The 22,976-nt window shown below is 43.3% G+C and overlaps 5 protein-coding genes across 6 annotated transcripts in view; 1 reads left to right on the top strand and 4 right to left on the bottom strand.

Moving 5' to 3' along the window:
• Nucleotides 1-363, bottom strand: part of grip2b (glutamate receptor interacting protein 2b) — a 48,642-nt gene extending 48,279 nt beyond the window's left edge. Inside the window, exon 1 of one of the 2 annotated variants that reach the window (XM_088309096.1) lies at nt 187-363. In XM_088309096.1, the coding sequence (XP_088165222.1) occupies nt 187-322 (136 nt within the window). In that variant the 5' untranslated portion in view covers nt 323-363. The remainder of the gene's footprint in view (nt 1-186) is intronic. The other variant, XM_088309094.1, reaches the window with a different exon arrangement.
• Nucleotides 364-1,517: 1,154 nt separating this feature from the next.
• On the bottom strand, nt 1,518-9,269 carry LOC148326992 (keratin, type II cytoskeletal cochleal-like). The gene is made up of 10 exons (XM_088308735.1): nt 8,163-9,269; nt 5,491-5,699; nt 4,444-4,504; nt 4,159-4,254; nt 3,744-3,908; nt 3,082-3,207; nt 2,839-2,982; nt 2,497-2,573; nt 2,381-2,427; nt 1,518-1,876 (listed from the first exon to the last, which is right to left on the bottom strand). The coding sequence occupies exons 1-10, from the start codon at nt 9,267-9,269 to the stop codon at nt 1,767-1,769; spliced, it is 2,142 nt and encodes a 713-aa protein (XP_088164861.1). The 3' UTR covers nt 1,518-1,766.
• Nucleotides 9,021-11,986, bottom strand: sec13 (SEC13 homolog, nuclear pore and COPII coat complex component). Its single transcript, XM_088308736.1, has 9 exons — nt 11,823-11,986; nt 11,589-11,633; nt 11,203-11,318; nt 10,813-10,964; nt 10,510-10,643; nt 10,092-10,225; nt 9,862-9,982; nt 9,639-9,785; nt 9,021-9,418 (listed from the first exon to the last, which is right to left on the bottom strand). The coding sequence occupies exons 1-9, from the start codon at nt 11,823-11,825 to the stop codon at nt 9,308-9,310; spliced, it is 963 nt and encodes a 320-aa protein (XP_088164862.1). The 5' UTR covers nt 11,826-11,986; the 3' UTR covers nt 9,021-9,307.
• Nucleotides 11,987-12,644: 658 nt separating this feature from the next.
• On the bottom strand, nt 12,645-18,179 carry nfs1 (NFS1 cysteine desulfurase). The gene is made up of 13 exons (XM_088310042.1): nt 17,817-18,179; nt 16,570-16,646; nt 16,119-16,235; nt 15,963-16,046; nt 15,352-15,504; nt 14,950-15,043; nt 14,726-14,860; nt 14,395-14,552; nt 14,008-14,113; nt 13,841-13,922; nt 13,648-13,731; nt 13,479-13,568; nt 12,645-13,132 (listed from the first exon to the last, which is right to left on the bottom strand). The coding sequence occupies exons 1-13, from the start codon at nt 17,923-17,925 to the stop codon at nt 13,069-13,071; spliced, it is 1,353 nt and encodes a 450-aa protein (XP_088166168.1). The 5' UTR covers nt 17,926-18,179; the 3' UTR covers nt 12,645-13,068.
• Nucleotides 18,180-19,641: 1,462 nt separating this feature from the next.
• Nucleotides 19,642-22,825, top strand: c11h6orf89 (chromosome 11 C6orf89 homolog). Its single transcript, XM_088309367.1, has 8 exons — nt 19,642-19,784; nt 20,193-20,399; nt 20,582-20,747; nt 20,823-20,971; nt 21,084-21,235; nt 21,396-21,531; nt 21,614-21,737; nt 21,968-22,825. Exons 2-8 carry the CDS (start codon nt 20,211-20,213, stop codon nt 22,048-22,050), a joined length of 999 nt encoding a protein of 332 aa, XP_088165493.1. The 5' UTR covers nt 19,642-19,784; nt 20,193-20,210; the 3' UTR covers nt 22,051-22,825.
• Nucleotides 22,826-22,976: the final 151 nt, after the last annotated feature.

Below are 22,976 nucleotides of genomic sequence, written 5' to 3' on the forward strand. Positions count from 1 at the left end.
CGTGCGCAACAAGGCGCGCGCACGTAACGCGCATCCCAACCACGTAGATGCACACGCTCCCTGACTGCGGGAGGCAAACGTGGGCACAACAACTCGCATGCAGGAAAGTCCGTACTCGCGCGCACGCGCGATCACTGTCACATCAGGCACACGCACGCACACATACGCAGTGTAGTGGTTGCTCACCGTCCTCGTGCAGTCGCTGCAGGCAGAAGCCGAGGTTCCTCCGCCACGCCGGCATGATGATGATGACGATGAAGAGGAGGCGGATGAAGATGAGGTCCTGTCCGCAAGGTTGACTAACTAAACGACCCCCTCTCATGCACCCCCTCCCTCACTCCCTCTCTGTTGAGTTAGGATGACCAGGAAGGAGAAGCGACGATCGTCGCCGCCGAGACCCACTGGACCGCTGCGGCACCTCGCACCCCCTGTCCCCCACCCCCAACACACACGAACACGCACACACGCACTCGCTCTCTCTCTGACAATTTTGCTCTTTCTTAGGGACTCCTGGGGAGTAGCCCCACATATAGCGTCTACTTTTTCTTAGCTTGGTGTGTGTGGGGCGGGTGCAAGACGAGGTTCTCTGTTTTTTCTTTGTTATAAAACTTCCTATTCGTTGTCTTTGTGCTCAGGCCAAAGCAATAACAGTGTTGCTTTGGTGGCATTTGCGTGTTGAGGAACTATGTAGAACTCATTTGAGTAGCATTCATTTACGGGCATGTCCATAACCTGGTCATGTCTTCAAAACGCATGCTCGATTGGATTTGGGTCAGGTGATTGACTTGTGTGCCTTCAACAAGTCTGGTAGCTTTGGCATTATTCTTCGGGTCATCTGCACTGTGAAGTCCAAGAAATTCGGAAGCATTTGGCTGAATAGAAGCAAATCAGATTGCCCAAAACAAGTCAGCGTTTATCTTGCTCTTTTTGTCAGCACTGACATCATCCATAAATACAAATTTTACTTTTTTTTTGTCCATAACGGGACTCAAACCCAGTCTTCAGACATGCTACCATTTGGGGAAAAAAGTGCTTTGTCGCCATCTGATGGCAACTAACAGCAACTTTAGAAAAATCTGCTTAAAACTGCTGTGACAAGCAAAATTGCTGACAACCTTAAAATTACGTCATAAATCTCACTTGGGCCTACTCCTCCTTTTATTTATTTTTTAACATAACATTACTATTTATCTGTAATGTAAAAGGAAATGTTTTTTCCTGCCGTCGCTAAATCTTCCTGGCACAAACATCACCTTTTCTTTTTTTTATACGTTTTTCTATAGAAATAAAATCTGAACTGACATCCAACATCTCATCACCCAAAAAAAAAAAAAAAAAGACTTCTAGATGCCAAAACTTGCCACAAGATTGTGGCAAAGCACTACTTGTGTCCAATAAAACTCCTCAACTCACCTTGACATAGTTCATTGGCTCCAACATGCCACAAGATGGTGGCAAAGCAATACTTTTGTCTAAATGAAGACTCTAGGCACCATGATGGGAAAAAAGTACAAAAATCAATTGTGTTCATTTATTATAATTATGCAAGCAAGAGGAGGGGTTGAATCAAAGACATTAAATTATTTTAACTAACTTATTCCTGACATTTTAGCACAACAATCTTTTGCATACATATGAAGGCAATATTGAAGTTCCACCCCACACAAAAACGCCCCACGAAACTACAGTTATATCTAGAAATGTTATCACTACAAATTTTTAGGTAATCGTAAAATGTGAGCGATGAAACAGCGGCAGATGTTCGTTTAGTGTGTACTGTATCTGCTGTGGTCTCGGGTCTCGGTGGTTTTGATGAGCAGCTTTGGAGGCGAAGAGACGCTGGCGCTCTGGTAGTGACCGTTGGAACCTCTGCTGCCTGCCGAGGAAATGGCGCATTTGTGCGTGTGTGTTATCGAGCTTAAAAAAATATATATTTGGAGTCGTAGCACGGTACATTCAAGCATGCAAAGTCCCAAAGGGTTGTGTGAAGCACAGCTGCGACTATTGCAGGAGGTCCCAGAATTTTTGAGTTAAATTTATAAATGTATAATTGCATGTGTAATTATATAATAAAATAAAATAAACGTTTTGCCATTAGAGTATTTAAAGTTAAATATGTCAGGGCAAAAAAATAGGCCTTTAATTTATATTATAGTGTATATTAAAAAAACAATCCATCCTTTTTTAAAAAAATAAATAAATAATAATGTTATGTCCCAAAAAAAAAAAAAACAAAAAAAAAACAAGTAAGCAAAAACTTAACCAAGTGACTTTTTCAAGGTAACCGTGGCAACACTGCAAGTACCATAAACGTAAACAATACAAGAATGGCGTGTTTGCTGGCCTTGGTGGAGGTCGTGACGCAAACATGACAACTTACTGTAGTTGGAGACGGCCTGGATGTTGAGGATGGACTGCTGCCCCAGTCTGCAAAGCCAGCAAAGGTGAGTTAGGCAAAGGTTGCTTGGGGAAGACGCCCACTTTCTGAGTCCTCACCTATCCTCCTCGCCTTCCAAAAGCTTCCTGTAGGTGGCGATCTCGATGTCCAGAGCCAACTTGAGGTTCATCAGATCCTGCGGGCGGGTCAACAATTGGCATGATAGACCTCAAGCACATTCGGGAGTTTAATCTTCTCAAGACCAAAAGACACAGGACGCTTGGCGGCCGTCACTGCGCTTCAAAGCAGACTAAAAGTGTTCTGTCCGAGAATTTTATATACAGGCTGACTTTTTACTGGACGAGAAGACTCGGCTGTGAGTCTTTTAAGGAGAAACGTCAAAACTGATAACTTTTGGCGGTTGCAATAATATGTTTTACTTGCTGTGACGTTAACGGTACCTGGTACTCTCTGAGCTGACGGGCCATGTCCTGCTTAGCTCTCTGCAAGGCGTCCTCCAGGTCCCGGGTGCGACCTTTGGCCTCTTTCACCGTCATCTCCCCGCGGTCCTCCGCCTCGGCCAGCTGGCTCTCCAGGTTGCCACGCTGAAAAGTAGATCACACAGATGCTGTCAAAGTCGGGTTTTTTTTCCCCGTGTTGAAGGAAAATGGCGGCAGGAAGTGGACAGCAGCGTGGGTCGGTACCTGCGCTTTGACGGCTTCGATCTCGCTCTGCAGGCGGCCGATGAGGCGATTGACTTCGCCCACTTCGCCCTTGACCACGCGGAGCTCGTCTCCAAACTGGCTGGCCTGCACCGACATCTGGTCGAACTGAGCACAAGCGCAGGCTTATGGACGGACGGGCGTCTAAATATGTATCAGATTATTCTTTAAATATAAATTGTGAAATTATTATCTGGCACAAAAAGGTATTTAAATATTGATTACATTAAAAAGTATTGAACATGCATAAAAACTGTACCTAAAAAAATGTTTATGTAGATGAATTAAGCATCAGAATTTTACGTTGGCCCAAAAATAAATAAATAAATTCATCTGTTGATTGGGCCACTTATAGCTTGCCGGCTCCCTCTAGTGGTACGCAAAGGGATCACTTGCTGAAGACAGTTCAGCTGTATTGAACTTTTTCAAACATTTAAACTCCCGCCCCCCAACAAAAAGTTACTATTGTAATTGTTTGTTTGTTTTTTGCTGAAGTTAGGCAAACTTTTAACCGAGCCAAAGCACTCGTTTGCAGTGTGTGGCCACACGATGATGTCACATTATTCAGATGTCCGTCCGCAGATTTCACAATTCCCGACGCGACTACAAGTGAACTGGAGCACTTGCAGTCGGGACAGACGTACTTTGCTCTTGTACCAGGCTTCGGCCTCTTCGCGGCTGCGAGCGGCAATCTCCTCGTACTGAGCTTTGACCTCGGCCACGATCTGCTCCATGTTCAGGCTGCGACTGTTGTCCATCTGCACCACCACCGACGTTTCCCGGATGCTGGCCTGCAACTCACGCAGCTCCTGCCAACGCAACAACAATGCGATCCAAATGTTGATGCTTTAGTGTCGTCAATTACCCAACCTCAAATAATTTAGTCTTCAATGAATGTTTTGTAAATATCAAACACAATTTAGAGTCTCACTAAATATTGATGGCGAGTGACTCTCGTACAAACCAAAGTTGTTATTTCCATAGACATCCAAGACTATGTCAAGCTTCCAACGAACCGATGCGAGTTGGTAAACATTCGGGTGGACGTTACTGCCGTACCTCTTCGTAGATGGTGCGCAGGAAGTTGATCTCATCGGTCAGTGCTCCAACTTTGTCCTCCAGGTCGGCCTTCACCATGTAGGCCGAGTCCACGTCCTGCGCACATGCAACATTTTTGCTTTGAACGCATTTTTTTTTTCTTCTGTCGTCAGCTTTGCAGTCCAATAGAGACGCTAATACTAAAACTATCCAGCTTGAGTTACATGCGCACACAAAGCAGGGCGGGGGACAACCACACCTTATGATTATGAACAGCATGCGTGTGTGTGTGTGTTTTTGAAAGACCTTCTTCAGGAGGACAAAGTCATTCTCCAGGTTGTTCCTCTTGTTGATCTCATCCTCGTACCTACGCACAGACCACAAGCTTGATAAAAATCAACTAATAATATTTTTTATAATAGAAAAGCTTCATTGTCACTGTACCACAAAGTGCAACAAAATGGAAGAGTTACAACCCGTCCAAGAGACAATGAAAACAATGATGGGGTGCAGAGGAAGAAACATGCTGGGTCGCCTTTTATAGCACTTTGATTTCTCAAATGAAAAAGAAAAACAAAAGGAAAGCGCCAGCCTTTTTCATGCTTCTTGTTCTGATTCACACCTTGTGTCCTTGCTTGTTTTTTCACATCTGAGAGCAACAAAGCCGTTCCCAACAAAAATGGTCGACTTCCTATTCAATTTAGAACATGAGCTCTTGAGAGTTGTTCACATGTCCAGTTAATGATTTTTTTTTATTATTATTATTTATTTTTTTTTTTTACGTTACACAATTTGAAAAATGGCAGCTTCAACCCAACATTTCAGACTTCCTGTCGAATCTCGGACGGTTTGTTTTTCCCAGAGGACTTTTCGAGGTTCTTGGGCTTCTGACAAACTAGGAGCACATCGGCAACAAAAACATTCATGAACGGTTGCACAGGTGCGAGTACATGAAAAATGTACTCGCACTGTCAAAATGACCCAATTTAGGGGCAGTCTCAAGGTTTGGCTTCCTGTTAATATGACAAGTCCTCCCAATTTTACGAGGATTGGTGAAACTGGTGTCTGGGGTTGCTTTTAATCTGGTTCATAAACAAAATGTTCAACTTCCTGTGCAGTTTTAGACATGGCTCATAAGCTTTTTCATGCGTCAGAGGCCAAGGTCTTTTTCCCCCTAAATTTCTAGAGCCGTGGCTGCGTCTTATTTGGGCCCATCAAAATATTTATTTGGAGACGCATTTGCAAGATTGCGGACTTTTCTGGCCATCAAACAAGTGAGTCATTTGTCAGAAGTCGAAGAAACCATCACCATTCATGTATTTTTTTTTTAAAGTAGTGAAAAGTTGCACAAACTTGTGCTTGTAGTCCTCCACAAGGCCCTGCATGTTCCTCAGCTCGCCGTCCAGCTTGCACTTGTCGTTGTTGACCAGGTCCATCTGGCGCCTCAAGCCCGCCATGTAGACTTCAAACAGCGGCTCCACGTTGGAGCGGCCCGCCCCCTGGCCCTGCAGCAGCTCCAGCTTGGTCTCCAGCATCTTGTTCTGCTGCTCCAGGAAGCGCACCTGCAACAGGATAACAACGCCAAAAGTCAACACAAATCATTTCGAACTTCAGCGCCTTGAAGCCAGTTTAATTTAGAAACATGACATTTGGTGGACATGCCAAGCATGAGGAGACACGAAAAGAATTCAAGAAACAATGCCTAACAAGAGACAGGAAGTCATCCATTTTGGTTCAAAGCAGTCATTCCGGCAAGGGCGCTTTTGGAACGGTTTTGTTTCTTTGTTATTAAAAAAAAAAAAAAAAATTCAGCCACTGAAGGTGGTATGATTTTTTTGGTTGATGTCACACCAAAAAATCTTGTGAAAGTGCTATATAACTAAAGTTGACTTAATTTGGTAGACTATCATGAGGACCTCAAAAGATAATCAGTCAAAAGTGCATTTTTAGAGATATTGGATATGGATATGTTGGTTTGGATTCCAGCTTCACGTCTGCACGGTTCCAGTGTCCGGGCTACTATTTCACACACAAAGACTACTCTGTTATTAGTAGAGTGACCCCCCCGAATGGTTTATCAGGTTACGGGAAGCTTAAATGTCCTTGCAACGGCGGCTTCAATGACTTGTTGAAATGTCACTGTTGCTTTCGACGCTTAGCTAAAGAAACAGATCGTTTTCAAATAAAGTTTGCGCTTGTCTTGAAATGCAAAGTACTTTTAATTTAATTTTTTTTTTTTTAAATTTCTCTAAATGAGGATAAAAAGACAATTATACAACCTGTTAGCACTTACCGTAGTTTTGCTAGCAAAGGTGGAAATATTTTAACATTCAAGGTTGGTAAACGTTCCTAGTTTAGGCAAACATTGGTTTGACTTTAAAGTCAAATTGAAGCAGTAGTTTTATTCCTCATTTAATCAAATGCTACGGTAATGCTTAACATGTCTCTTGTAACGTAAGCTATTTATGTGTATATTGAGAAAGAACACTAAATTGTCAGTTTTATTTTGAGCGATCTTACCAGCTGCTAAGACAACTAGCTGTGAACACATTTCGTGTTTGGGTAGGTAAAGATATTCAGATAGATGCCCTGGCCAACATTGTGATTGAGTTTAACCATAAAAAAAATTGAATGCTAAGGTAATGCAATATAATGAGTACTTTAGTTTCTGTCACTGAGAATATACGTTTTGATTAATTGCTAGTTGCACACAACTTTAGTTTGAGGCTAGGTGCTAATCTAAGCAGCATTGAAAATATTTCACCTTTAGGATTAATCAAATGCTAACATTGCAACGAACAGTGAGTTTTAGCTTCATCCTGACAACATCAAACGCTAAACTACACCTACATTTGATCTCCCACTTTTTTGGAAAGTCTTTTCATGCGATGATTGATTGTAATCGGGATTGTGGGATTTAAATGGGAGGTCAACTGCCATGAAATGGATCCGAGGCGACAAAGACGACGACAATGGCGGCATTGTGTCAGCGCGCCACGGACGCCGTGAGAAACGACCATCCAGGATATCCATGTCGCACATTAGCGCAGAAATCCACTTCCTCTGTGAGAAAGGCGGCAAGACAAAAGCGCTGCTCCACTTCTTTGCACACCACCATCACTTTCATTAGTCACAACAACTGCACTTTCACTTCTTTGGAAATGTTTTTTTTTTCCCCAGGGGGTTCGCCAATTTATTCAGGCTACTGAAGGAGCTTGAAATGTATGGAAGAGGCTGTTGATTTATTTGCTTTGGGCTTTTTTATTTTGACGATATGGGTGAGGGGGGAGCAACCGAGCATGATACACATCCCCACTAGTCGAAACACGCATTCTGATTAATATTGCGTTTGTGAAATAAGACTTAAGCAGTAAAATTCAACCGTTTTTTGGTACATCTCATGGAGTGGCTATTTTGCCACTTGCTGTTGAATAATAATAATAATAATAATAATATTGCCTTTATTAGTCCCACAATGGGGAAATTCGAGATTCGAACCCAGGGCTTCTGGGGAGACTGGGTCCTGAACGCGGCGCCTTAGACCACTCGGCCATCCTGAATGAAAATATCACAATTGCTCAGGGCTCAGCTGACGACCAATCATGGCTCAACTTCAGACAACAGGTGAGCAGTGATTGGTAATTACCTGAGTAATTTATTTTTGCCTGTTTGACTGCAGCTTCTCCTCCCCCACCCAGAGAGGGATCTAGGTGATGAGCTTAGTGACTGGCAATTTAGGGTTGTAACCAAATATAAACCAAATTTTCATTACGTATTTTTAATTATGAGTGTGAATCTTCCATTTTTATCTTTTTTTTAGGGTGTGAAAGGGAAATTGGGCTGTTGCTAAGGGTAAAGCTTTCATGTAACTATTTGGTGATGTTCATAAAGTTCAGTATTCAAAATTGATGTATAACCTTAAAATATTGTTCAGTGAGCGCCGACTGCAACAATGAGTCAAAAACACAAAACAGTCAAACCTCATAAAATGCGTTTTGTTCAACATCAACTCTCAATCATGTCACCTTGTCAATGAAGGCGGCAAAGCGGTTGTTGAGGCTTTTGATCTGTTCCTTCTCGTGGGCTCGGCTCATGGAGAGGTTGGGGTCGATCTCCAGGTTGAGGGGGGCCAGCAGGCTCTTGTTGACCGACAGCGAGGAAAGCGGGGTGCCCTGCAGGTGGGTGCCGTTGCTGAGCCCGCCCAGCGAGACGCCGCTAAAGCCGGCCACAGGCGACCCAAAGCCGTTGGAACGGCGGACCGAGGCGCTCGAGCTGATCCTCTTGTTGCGGCTCAGGCTCATGATGAGGAAGAGGAGGATGGTCGATGTGTGCACACGCTCAGGTGTTGCCACGCTTTTATAGTAAATTGGTGGCTGCTGGGGGAGGAGCAAAATGGCAAAGAGGAGGGAGGAAGGGGTTGACAGGAGAAGAAGTAAAATAAAGGAGAGGAGGAAAAGGAGGAGGAGCACAAAGAGAAGGAGGAGGAAGTGGACAATGACAAGGAAGCGAAAGAGGAGGGAAATGAGGAGGAGAATAATGCAGGGAAGCATGACGAAGAGGGAGAAATAGGAAGAGGAGTAGCAGGGAGAGGAGAGAACAGGAAGCAGGAGGATGAAGATGAGGAGGATTGGCGGGAGAAGGAAGATGAGGAGAGCAAAGAGGATGAACAGTAAGAGGACAAGGAGGAGAAAAAGGAAGAGTAACGAGGAGGAAGCGGAAGGTGAGACGTAGGATGAGGAGCAAGAAGTGCGAGCAAGGAGGATGAAGAGTAGGAGAAAGGGGAGTAGGAAAACAAGAAGAGGAAGACGACGAAGAAGCAGCAGCAATTTGCGAGTCAAATCTAAACTTCCCAACAATAAAACAAAATGACACAAAACCTTGCGTTCATATTCATAATTCTTTTTTTTCTCAATAATTACATACAAGTAGGAAACAGGAGTGTGCTTCCCATTCCTGATTGGTTGGTCAGTCCGACTTAAAGATCCAATCACTTTTTCAGGTGTGGCTGAAGGGAGGCGCAATGTTTGGGGTGCAAGAGCATGATGGGAATGACGGGCATGAAAAGTCCTTAATTGGACAACAGGATTTGAAAAAAAAAAAAAAAAAAAGTCAATTCCATTCATAACAACCATATGGACAAATTGAGAGTGTGTGTGCGTGCATGCGTGTGTCACTGCTCCGCCTGCTGCGTGTCTGTAATAGCCGACACGGCTCCCTGGCCTTTGCTGACGTCGCTGATACACGCCCACTGACCGTCCATCGACTCCTTCCACAATGTCACCTACAAACACACACACACACATATTAGCATATGCAAATATACACTGTATGGAGACAACACAAACAAAACGCGCACAAATGCACGCAAACATAAAAAGACATGCACAAAGCAACAACACACACATACGCACGTAATAACGCATAAGCCCCTCCACACAAACTGACTCCTCTCGCGCACGCGCACGGACACACACGATGATGCTGCTGCTGTTGACACATACCTTGTTGTCGCCTCCGGACACAGCCAGGATGTTCCCCGTGATGGACCAGCTGACATGCCAGATGACGTCGTTAAACTTGTGCAGCAGTTTGGCCGTCCAGGCGTTGCCGGCGGGGTCGTCGCATGTCCAGATGTACACGCGACCGTCCTGGAAAGCCACCGTCAGCAAGATGTCACAAAATGTTCCCGGCGTGCGAGGATCCGGCAACCCGCCGTCATCTGACCTGTGAGCAGCTGGCGATGGTGCTGGTGGGGAGTCCGATGGAAGGCGCCCAGCCCACGTCTCTCACCCAGTCGCTGTGCGCCTCCAGCTTCTGGTCCTCCTTCCATTGGCCGTCCTCCTCCCTGCATGGCGGCAAGTCACAAGCGTCAGTCAGGCGAACATTTTGGAAGATAAGCATTATTTTGCTGCTGGAATCGTGTCCACGCAAACGTCTATTGGAGGGTGACTTACTTCCAGAGTTTGACGAGGTTGTCGCAGCCACCGGACACAAAGCGTTTGACGTAGTTGGGCTTCTGTCCCGTTGGCTGCTCGATTAGGCTGCCCGGCACGACGGCTGGAGCCCAGCTGACTGCGTTGCAGCCGATCTGACCCAAACAAACAGTCGCAAATTAGCACATTTTTTCCTAACCTGGCTAGCTGCTGATATTGCGTCCCACACAATACTCAATGTTATTCTGTCATTTTCGGACCTTCCAAAATTAAGAAAACAGAAAAAGAAAAAAACTCTCGTTTTCACTTGATGCCGATCATCTGAAATTGCCTCCGTTATCCAATCATATGATCAGGTTGAGCCGGTTATACTTAACGCCCCTCCTCCTCATCCCCAACTAGAATCCCAAACACGCGTGCAAATGAGCGCATCACTGACCGTATGCGCGTTGTTGATCTTCTTGATGTCCCACTGCTGCTCACCCGTGAACGTGAGCAGGGAGATGGCGCCGTCAGAGCTGCCACATGCCAGAATCAGACCAAACTCGTGCGGACCCCAACACACAGAGTTCACTACATTATAAAAAAAAAAAAAAAAAAAAAAACACACACATACAAGAGAGATGTAATTTAAGTATTAACATTGAAACTACGACTACTTGGATTTGTTTTGTTTGCCCAAGAAGCCATGTGATGATTTTCCAATAGCGGGACAGTGAGGTCCCCAAGGCCCGGCACACACCTGACGATTCATGCCCCGTGTATTCGTACATCTTGTCCCAGGCGCCGTTCTCTTCCTTCCACACGATAACTTTGCGGTCGTAGGAGCAGGACGCCAGGATGTTGCCAAATATGGGGTGAGCCCACGCGACCTGCCACACGGGACCCTCGTGCCTGAGGGAGCCACACAAAACAAATATTGCATATTCCTTCGTATTACACAATGTTGTACTAAATTGTAGACTTGCGACTTTAAATTGAAACAGATTTGCCAGTAAACTGTACAATCCCATTACAAACTGTCACTTTAAAGTCTCTTATTTTGTGGACTTGTGAATGATGAACCACGATACAATGGGTATGCCATACACGCTGACGTTTTTTTTCGAGGTTCTGGAAAGAATTCGCTCACCCTCGCAGGTCGGCGACGAGGATCTGGCCACCGTTGCGGACGTCAAAGATCTTGAGGGTGCGGTCGGAAGAGCAGGTGGCCAGGCGGGTGCCGTAGTAATCCATCTGAGCGTCATGCTGCAACACATCCACAACAGTTAGACACACTTTTTCTACTTCTCTAGTACAGCTCTCCAAACTGATTTTAATCAATTCATTTGAGTTTCTTTGTCAGAAGGGGTCTCGTTAAAATAATCACTTTTAGAAGTTGATGCAATTTATGCTGGAAAAATAAATGTTTCAAAATGTGTTTAAGATAAGAACTAAAGTGAAACCTGCCAGGAGGTTAAACTGAACTTCGGATCAATAAAATGTCAATCAATCACACACACAAATCGAACTACTCACGATCATGTCCTCGTGTGAGGTGTCCACGGTGTTAATGACAGAAACCTGAAAATGACAAACAATATACGGATTTTCATTGTATTATCAAAAAAAATTAATAGATGTCGTTTTGGTGCGCGAGTCCAAAATGCACTTAGCCGCTATGCTAAATAGCTAGCTTGCGAGTTGATTAATGAAGAAAAACACGCAACAAGCTGGTTTTCTGGGATTTCAGACAAATGTTAGCGGACTCACCATGACTACAGACTACCAGAATTCCCTCCAGAAGCTCTTCTTTTTTTAGATGCGTCAAAAAAAGAGAAAAGATAAGTGTATTTTATTGGAATTTGACGTGGCAACTGGCTTGGATGCCGCTTCCGCCTGATGCGACACGAAAGGTCTTCCGACAGAAACACGGAAAACAGGTAATGCGATACAATGCAACTTTAGTTGTATAGCGTTAATCCCGTCTTTCATTATCATATAATAAATATATATATGTATTTATGTGGATAATACTTGGAACATAATTATTGAATGAGTTTATTAATTTATTTTATTTAATAACAGAGCAATAATGATGGGCGCCTTGGTCCTGGTGCTTCAGTCTTCCGTCAGAAACACGTCAAAGTAACCGTTTTGCCAGCATCCCGTTTTTTGAAAATGTTAACAATTCAGTATATAGTTTGATTTTTTTTTTTCATTTTTTTTGATGAAAACAAGCCAAAAAAATAATAACCCAGGAAAGAAGTGCTTCTAAAGTCGCCTGGAGCTTCGAAGCAAAATGTTCCGGCGCAAGAAGCCAACACGTGAAGAGTTCTCTTGATTTCCCGCTGCTTCGTAAAGCATTTTTTAATTGCTTCCAAGAAATAAAGCTTGAATATAAAAAAAGTAATAATAAACATTATACGCGTCAAACAGTTTAAGACGTCCAACAACTCACACGTGGTAAACAACTCAAACAAGCCACTTTTCCTTTTTTTTTTTACAGTATTGTATGAAAAACAAAAAAGATCATTTAATACCCTGTGCTTGCGTGGGAGAGGACTTATCATATTACAATAAAAAAAAAAACAGTTTTGAATGATGAATAATATTCTTTATTGAATAATAATGTAAATCTGTGTAAGCTGCACTGACAAAGATGCTGAGACACAGACGTGATGCTTGGAAAATACTGCACCGAGAGGCTGAAGTGATGAGACAAAACATGGACACCACTCCTTTCATACAAAAAAAAAATACATCTACTTTTGTTAGCATTTGGTTGCTCCTCCAGCTAATTAAAAATAAATGTATTTTGGTATTCATGAGTGAGAACTTAACTCACTAACTTTGCTGCTTTTCATGTGACAGGATGTAACAGGAAACTTGCAGCAAACAGGACACTCTGGGTCGTCAAAGGACATTTGTGCGTGTTTTGAGTGCGGCAATAGAAAGCGGGAAAATATAATCAAATCTGTTTTCAAGCAGGAAGTGAAGCGGAGAGGGTGGGCGGAGTTTAGTGCTGCGTCCACTTGATGCTCTTCAGGTCGATGCCTTCCTGCACCATCTCCCACAGAGGACTGCAGAAAAGAAAGGAAAAAAAAGTTTATTTCCACCGTTTTTTGTGTGTTTTAAAAAAAAAAAGATTAATTCCACTGCATTACTGTTAATGAAAGAAAAATTGTTAATAACTTTCATTGATGGCCATGGACATCAAACACAGACAGGGAATGAGTTAAATAAAAAATACAATTACAATTTTCAAATGGGGAAAAAAAAAATTATGAAGATGTCACCTTGTCTCTGAGAATTTAAAAAGTGATTAAATCCATTTTATAATTATTATTTTGTCATTAAATGAAACAATTCCATAAGGTGAAAAAATGTATTGTAATGATTGTTATCTTTGTGATGCTCATGTCCCACCTCATCTGTCGCAGTCTTTGAACCTGTTGGATGCATTTCTCCGCCGTGTAGTCCACCTCCTCCTCTGTAGTGAAGCGGCCAATCCCAAACCTATTCAACGCACGAGCACATTTGTCAAGTACGCTTTTGCGTGATGAGGAAGAGGATATTGAGGATGGCGCCGGCGTACCTGATGGAGGAGTGGGCAAGATCTTCATCAGCTCCGATGGCTCGGAGAACGTACGACGGCTCCAAAGAGGCTGACGTACATGCGCTACAAAAGCACACGCATTATTGACAAATATTTTGAGTTTTAATTCCTTCCGTGACCTTGTTTTAAAGTGAAATGTCCGTAAATTAATCTGATTTTGGATGAGGCTCACCTGCCAGATGACAGCGCAATGTCCTTGAGTGCCATCAGTAGACTTTCTCCCTCCACATATGCAAACGACAAGTTGATGCACCCTAACACACACAGACACACACACACGGTGATGTTACACACATCTGTGTGTGGAAGTGATGTGAGAGTGGCGGAATTTCTGCTTACCAGCATAGCGTTGCTGCGGGTCTCCGTTCATAATCACATCAGGGAGCTGAGATGTGATCTTTTGGACCAGACGGTTTGCCAGTAGGGACACTCTTTGGTGGTCGTACTACAACACACACAACCACGCATGAAACACTGTTCAGACACAGATATATAGAAAGAAACAACAAGATCTAAACACACCAGAGGCACAAATACACACTCATTAAAGACGCAAAGATGCACATGTGACACACACACACACAGAAAGATACTTAAACACACCATACACACCACCACAAAGACGCACGCACACACACACACACACACACGCGCACACCCCCACACCCCCACGTAAGATGAGTTAGTGTGTCCATGGAGGTTGTTGGGAGGCGTCGGTGGTCTGACCTCCATTTCTTGCTGCGCGATGCTGCAGGCGGCCCCCAAGCCGACGGCCAGCGGTGTGGGCACCGTCCCCGAGCGCAGACCCCTCTCCTGGCCGCCGCCGTTCTGCAGGGGCTCCAGCCGCACCCGAGGGCGCCGTTGCACGTACAGCGCGCCCACACCTGTCACGCACGATCGTTAGCTCGCACTTGTCGTCTCCATAATTCATTTCAAGTGGCAGTCAAGGTGAAATTTTCTTTGCATTTTAGTGTACTAGTCAAAACACGGTATTGATTCCTGAAAGTCTGCATCACGAGCCTCCACACTTCATTGGAAGACTCAAAAGCCGGCGTACCTTTGGGACCGTAGATCTTATGGGCACTGATGGACATGAGATTAATGTTGGTGTCCGACACGTCGATGGGAACTTTCCCGGCGGCCTGTGCAGCGTCGGTATGGAAGAATACGCCCTTGGAGCGGCAAAGACGACCTGAGCACAACCGAGGAGGGCGACAATTATTTCTTGAAGCGGCTATAGTGTAGGGGGAAAAAAAAAAGCAGTGCGGTTGCTATGGTTACCAATCTCCTTAATGGGCTGCATGACGCCGATTTCGTTGTTGACCGCCATGATGGACACCAGAGACGTGTCAGGAGTCATGGACGCCTCCAGCAGCTGAAACAAAAGCAACCCCCCCACCCAATGAATAAATAAACGCTCTCGTCTGTGCAAGGTTTGTGCACGTGTGCGAAACGTCAAGAGAATAGAAAGAAAATGTAATGAATGGATGAACAGATTCAAATATAAACTAATGTATCAAATGGCGTGCATTGCTTGATTACATTGTCAATTGTTGGCAAAAATGATATTGAACCTACTTATCAAATAAAATGACCATGTAATTTGATCCAAATATTTAATATGTATTTTCTTTCAAATTAATTTAGTTATTACATATTATTACAGGTCAAAGTCACACGTACCTCGAGGTCTACCAGTCCGTTGTTTTGCACGGGCAAGTAGGTGACGCGGAATCCCTCCGCCTCCAGAACACGGCACGAGTCCAGAACGCACTTGTGCTCCGTCTGCATGGTGATGACGTGACGCTTCTTGCCCTGGTAGAAGCGGGCCACACCCTACGCGCAACACAAAATGTCAACGTTGACCTTGGCAGTATTTGCCAGATATTTGGAAAACAATGACTTTGATTTTTCATCTCAAACATTTTGTTCGATGAGCAAACAAATTGATATCCATTTTCATAATCGATTCATCTTTTCGAGATCTTGTTTCATTTCAAATTGCCCAAATCCTCGTTATAACAGCCTCTTAAAAGTAAATATTTTCCCATTTCTGCAATGCTCATGAAAGGAGACTCGTTTCAGGTTTTTTTTCCAAAATAAGACATTTGAAAACACCTGCATTTGCCTTAGAAAATAATAATCATGTTTTTTTTTTTTTTAAATCAAGTCATCGATTAATCGACTAAATAAGCAAAACATTGACGATAACAGTAATCGTTACTTGCGGCCCAGATTCAGTAAATTTGATTTGGATCTTACTAAATGTGACTTTATGCAATTTTTGAGCAGACCTTGACGGCAATGTTATTGGACTCGGTGGCTCCGCTGGTGAAGATGATCTCTCGGGGATCGGCGCTGATCAGATCGGCCACCTGCTGCTCGGGGACAATAACATTTAATTTTGGACAACAGAAGAAGAAAAAAAAAAAAAAGGTTTTTTTTCGTACCTTCCTTGCGGTCTCCATGGCGGCCTCGCTCTCCCAGCCGTAGGCGTGCGTCCTGGAGTGAGGGTTGCCGTAGTAATTCACCTGGTAGGGCAACATGGCATCCAGAACGCGAGGATCCTACCAGTTAACATTAAAGACAGAATTCTTTAGTCTCCCAGATTTGACTTTTTTTTGCCACAAAGGGACACATGACACACCATTTGTGTGCGCAAGTCTGCGCATGCTAGGGCTGTCACTATCAAATCTTTTTAGAATTCAGTATCCTATTGATTATGCGATCAAATGCACCACTCAGTCCACAATTGCCTTCCACCGGGCGCTTTTTTTGTCATACGCAAAATGGGAAAAAAACTACATTGTTTCTAGTTGCATTTTTTTAAGCAGGCCATAGAAGGGAATTGGAAGAGTCCCTAATATCGATTTATACGCATTTTTGCATGATAGGCGTTACCATGGGTGTGGTGGCCTGGAAGTCCATGTAGAGGGGCCGCATCTCATCCTGAACCAGGTCTCGTTTCTTGATCAGTTCTAGGGATAACATTTTTTTTTTATTAAAATACGAAATAACTCAACTGGATTCATAAAGCACCTTAAGACAACACCCGCTGCATACAATTTTTTTTACGTAGACCAAAAGTAAAGCACAAAAACAGTGTCAGGCTGAGCCAAAAGCCAAAGAGTGAAAATGAGTTTTTGAGACAAGTTTTAAAAATGTCAAGTGAGATGGCTTGCCTAACGTTTAGCGGGAGGTCATTCCAAAGAGAGGGACCGGCAACGGAAAAGGCGGCACCTCATTTGAGCTTACACCAACATCAGTCATGTCTGTTTTCTAATAGCAGCCGTGTGTCCCGAGATTGACCCTGGGTCAGTAATAGACTGGCTGTGGCTGGTCAGGAAGTGCTGAGTCATTCTCAGCCTTTTCTTTACGCTCGTGATTTTGGAATTTTGGGAAACCAAAAAAAGCATTTAGAGCAACTTCTAAGTTTAATAATCAAAATTGTATTTCAATATATAGCTTGAAATGATATTCAAGATGGATTACTGCGGACTTTCACTTTCATTATGACTAATTTGACCAAGGAGAAATCGAGACGTGTAATACTATATTACGTTGTGTCGTGATTTTTTTTATGGTTTATTATTTAGTTATATAATATTAGAGCACAACGTGTATAGAGATACGGTTGTATTTATTGTCTATGGTACTGGTTTACTATTTTGATCCTGTTCGCAGGACATATTTATTTTTCTGTAACTATGCAGAGCAAAAACCGTTCGTCATTACGATTATATGCATTGGACAACTACAAACATAGACGTGCATGTCATGTCATACTACTTAGTGTTTTATGACTTATTAATTGGATAAGTACAAGATGACAAAAGACTCTTTTCTTACTGCCTCTTTGGCGCACGATATTGTTATACAGTTTATTGATTCGATACAACTAAGAGTTTTTTATTATTACCCGTTATTATTAATAGTAACAATAGCGTACGCAACATCTTCAATGAGTGCAATTTACAAACTCTTAAAGCGACTCGTCCAACATACACTAAAATGGAATATTATAAATCTATTGAGTTTTTAGGTTGCAAAAACCGTTCAAAGTGACATTTATGTTGGTCAATGTGCCAACTGCGTCACTGTCGCGTTAGCGTCATGCTATGCTAACAGCTAACAGGTTCCGTCCATACCTTTCGGTTGAGTGCTGGCGGCTGCTCTCTGCTCGCAACTCAGTCGGGGACAGAGTCTCTGGAGCGGCCAGCAGAGGCGGGAGGACGCGGTCCTGCCCGAGGAGAGCATCGGGACGGTGGGAGACTTTCACCTGGTGGGAGACAGCACCCACGCCACCGATAGTAAAACGTAGCAAAGCAGACTCGGACACTCTTTTGAAGTCGAGGAATCCACAGGAGGAAAAGCTGCAGAGTGAATGAATCCGGAGTGCAAACAAGACTGAGCAGGGAAAAAATTGTTTGGTAAGCGTGCCGAACCACCAGTTCACAGTTAGGTTACTTATGACGTCCCTTACAAAACGTCACGCAGAAGAGGCGGAAGTTTCCTTGTGTTTACTGCGCTCTCATTGGTCAAGATGACGGAAACATAGTTACTCGTCTTCTAATTGGTTGACAATATAGCAAATAGCAAAAGACAGGAAAGTTCCCTTGTTGTATACCGCGCTTTCATTGGCTTTACATCAGGGGTCTCAAACTAAATTTACCGGGGGGCCACTAGAGGCAGACTCTGGGTGAGGCTGGGCCGCATCAGGTTTTCCGCAAGAAAAAAATTTAAAAAATCTAATCTTCTCAAATGTCTTTATTTTTATTTTTTAACACAAAATAAGATTTAAAAATAAATAAGGAATTAATAAGAAAATAAATAAAGAATTAATAAGAAAATTAATCAGGAATAAATAATAATAATAATAATAATAATAATAATAATAATAATGAGTCAAATGTCTGTATTAACAGTTCTTTAATCTTCTTCTGAACATGAATTGTCCTGAACATGAGTGGAACATTCATCAATCAAACCCCTACTAAAACATCGAAAAAAATGTACAATCCTACCCTCGTTTTAAAGCTGAAGATGTGCCCAACAATAATCCGCGGTTCAATTTTATCTACTGTGACCAGGTAATCCTACATTTTATAATTAGTCCCGTCTGTGCTAGTGCTGATGCAAAGCTCCGTCAGACTGCACATCCTGTTCGCGCATGGGTCTCCTGTCAATCAAATCAATATCTTGTCAAATAGCAGCGATCCTAAGCATAAACCATAGTTCTGGGATGAGTAGGCCTACTTCTGTAGTTATAAAGCTTTAATTACACTGTAATTCAAATTCGCGGGCCGCACGAACATTAAACTTTCATAATAAGGCGGGGGCCGCAAACTATCATTCCGCGGGCCGCAAATGGCCCGCGTGCCGCGACTTTGAGACCCCTGCTTTACATGAAACGTATTTTGTCTTCTAATTGGTTCAAATCGGATGCAGGATTTATGGCTCAATGTAGTAAAAACAAAGCTTTTTCGTTTAATTTTTTATTACTAACAAATAATTCCGAGTGGACGTTCCCCCGTCACTTAACCTTAGGTTTCTTTCGAGGTTATTTCCACATGGTGGCGGATGAGCATTAACTCTTGCGCATACGTTGCTTTTATTGGCTGATCGTAATAAAATGTAATTAGCCGTCTTCTGGTTTGGTTAGAAAAGAGCGTTGAATCGCATGTGTCACCTAGAATGACTTTTAATTACTACAATTGATGATTTTATAATTACCAATTTACTAATTTGTGTTTTTGCAGTTTGCACTAAAAATACTTTGTCTTTACACTAAATCTTTGCCAACAAACAAGCTAAAAAAATATATCGTTGTTAAACAAATACTCTCGACAGTGAAAGCCCCCCCCCCCTCCTCTAGAGTGGTTAGAGTAACAACCTCTTTTCACCAACACGTTGCATCAGGTATTCCGCCTGGGGGCGACAATGAGCCCATAATGTTAAAACACAAACCGGAGAAGAAGAGCGAGCCTGCTGCAGGTGTTTGTAGGAAGTAGCCATGTACGGAATGTTGCGGAAAATACATGGATTAGATTTCTATTAATACAACGCCGACAAGGAAGACAGTCCCTCAAAGGCGGAATTTATTGTTTGGCTTCAGGGTGAGCAGATCCGTTTTGTGTCACATTGACGACGTTGGTAATAAACTTACGTTAGTAAACACAAGCTAGCCTTGACTGCTAGTTCCAAAGTACAAACACGGAGGAGAATATTATACACCCTGTACGTTAATAACTGTGCCTACATAGAAGATCAAGTGTTGTCATCACTCCGACTAATTTGGTGTTTGTTTACTGATATGTATCGTCTTATTACGTGTAATTTCCAGGCGTTCACAGAATATTATACAGTATAGAGAAAAAATAAACAACCAACTAAATCCTAAATCATCAGGCTATTCTAAAAATGTATCTGAATGCTCACGTTCTATCAATCACATTGATTTAAATTATTCAAAATTGTGGGGAAAAAACAAATTGTATTAGCAGGTCACCTGTTTGCCCTAATAGAAGCCGTCTGCCGTCGCCATGGGAACGACGATGAGCGAGCCTTGCATCTATGACAAGCTGTCAGAGAGCATCGACATCCTGCGCCAGTCGGGCTACCGCTACGGAATGTCAGAGCGAGAGATCGAGCGCTTCATCAAGCGCATGCTGGAGACCAACGAACCCCGACGTGAGCCTGCACAGTTCCCCCTCCTCAGGGCCACTGTCAAGGTAGGAAGGAGTGCAGACGCCGGGAATTTTAAAAATGGATTTACATTTACATAATTTGTCAGTTCATTAATAGTCTCGATTGTGCTGTTAGACCGACCCTACTTTGGAGCTTCCAGTCTGCCTTTAAAACAACTGAAATTTTGTTGTTATCTTGCTGCTAAACGTGTTGTGTTTGTGTCTAGTTGCTTGTTGCGCTGGGCATTTTGCTGCTGGTGGCGCTGGCATTGACTTACCCACACAGCGAGCCGTACCCAGGCACCGCCCGCCCGGGATCTTGTAACTGGTCATCGCCGCTCAGCCATGTGCGACTACTCGCGCTGCCCATCGCTAAGAAGTACAACTTGCAAGGTAACCAATCCGCACACGGAATAATTCTGACAGCTAACCAGAGCTGTGTCGCAATATTTTGGGCCACTTGCACAGGATTCCACGAGTGGTGGAGTTCGGGCTCGCTAAGACAGAATCTGGTCAACTGCTCGGGTTGCGCAGAGATCTCCTCGGTAATGGAGGTGCCGGAGAGCCTCCGCGGTACTGTCACGCTACGTCGTGGGCCTCAGCTCGTCATGTTAAAGGTAGTTGACTATTTTGAGTGAATTCCAGGATTCTGACCCATTCCTACGAGGGAATTTGCTCAAATGATCCTCAGTTGGAAACAGGTATTTCGTAATCATTGCCATCCCGCAGGGTGGCGAGTCGCTCAGTATCGAGCGGCGACAGCTGGAGGAGCTCTACCTGGCACACTCGGCTTCCATGTCTGTCTTGCTCGAAGATGACAGCGGCGACCACAATCTTAACGCTGGCCTCCCGCAGGGGCCTGCAAATTTCACCCTGCTATGGTAGAACATACACGCGCACACACTCCACCAAGCATATGACCTTGGATTGTGGGGGTCAGGGTGCCACTTGTTGCTTTACTTTAGGAGCCTGCAAAAATCATTTTCATGACACAAATCTTTTTGATGGATTTTTTTGGGGGGCGGTTATTTGTGTTGGCAGGAGGTTCAGCTCAGCCACCAGAGAGAAAGTGTTACGGTGGCTCTTTCCCAAGGCAGAACTCTGCCCCCTGCTGGACAGCGCTGGCACTGTCTTACAACGCTGCCTGGTCACATATAACACAGACACCCACAAGCAGGCCAGTCCCAATTACAATTGTATAACCAATTCCAAGCTCTTTATTGTGGAATGTTTACCGTGTTTGTATTTGTGTGTCTCAGGGCATGGGGGTGCTGGGCTGGCTGGTGGTGGGCGAGGGGCTTCCGACGGTGCGAGTCGTTCCCATTCAGCGATGCCAGAAGCACTGCAGCTCCTTCAACCTGTGGCTCAACCCCGGAGACATGGGTAATACCAATTTGCAAATATTAACGACGCAGTATCGTTTAGGATGATTCACTACGTAATTTTTAGCCATTGTTTTTTTTTTTTTGCAGATTCGTACGTTTGACTTGTTTCCAAAAAGAAGCACACATTTTCATTATCTATTAAAACAAAAAAAAAAAAAAAAACATGTAAATCTGCTTATTTTGCAAAAAGCTTCACTCACGTCTCATATGTTCCTTTGCCATATCCAGTGTATGCCGACCCTCGCTACTGGCAGATGGCGCTCTTCCCGGGACAAGGACAGAACATTGTGTGCGACGGCTCTGCGTTTTAGCCCTTGGGCGGCGAATGTCCCGACGTGCCGCCGAGGCGTCGCCCGTCCGCCTGCTGTGGTCCCATCCCGAGGATGCCTTATAAATGGGACAAAGAACTGGAAACGTGGCGAGACAAAGCACGGCACGACAGGCCCTGCGTGCCAAAAGCGTGACGGCAAGCTGAACAATCAAGTGTTTTGAAAAGGTCCTGGATGGACTCCCCTTTATCTTTTGTGTTACCTGCTTGTCAATTTTTAATTTTGCACAAAAGATGAAAAGCTGCTTCTTTTTTTTTTCTTTTCTTATTTATTACTATTATTGGATGTATGCGACACACGCGCACACACACACACAGTATGTTGTGTTGAAATGTTGCTAGACTTTGCAACAAGTAATGGGACCAAAAACATGGATGCAAGATGAATAAATCATGAATATGCTTTAAAAAAAATTAGTTTAATTGTTGACAGGAAATTCCAATGTTTGTATTTGAGAAAATGACTTTTTTTTTCATCTTCAGACGTTTTCATTTGTCAGAGGTCATTTTAATTTTTTGTTATTTATTTTGGACTCATTTTCATATCTCATGGAGAAATTTAACTAATATTTAGTGTGTGCATGTGTACACTTTGTACAGACAGTGAGACAAAATTAAAAACTTATTTAAAAATAATGAAATACTTGAAAAGGTGTACTTAAATTAATAGTAAACATTTAAAAATTGAGTTGTCAACAAATGTCAATTTTTTATTTTATTTTTTTACAGTGGACCGAATAGCAAAATAATTGACACTCTTTGCCACCCCCCCCCCCCCCCCCCCCCCCCATCTAAATGTATGCGTGGGGGACATGGTAAAGAAAAAAAAATAAAAATAATGGCGTACAGATTAATCCATACATCAACTGTATTCTTGTTTCATGTTTTAATTCACTCAATTGAAACAAG

The sequence above is a fragment of the Idiotropiscis lumnitzeri genome, chromosome 11 (assembly GCF_059441095.1).
Source record: "Idiotropiscis lumnitzeri isolate Australia: NSW breed Sydney's pygmy pipehorse chromosome 11, RoL_Ilum_1.0, whole genome shotgun sequence".
Lineage (NCBI taxonomy): Eukaryota > Metazoa > Chordata > Actinopteri > Syngnathiformes > Syngnathidae > Idiotropiscis > Idiotropiscis lumnitzeri.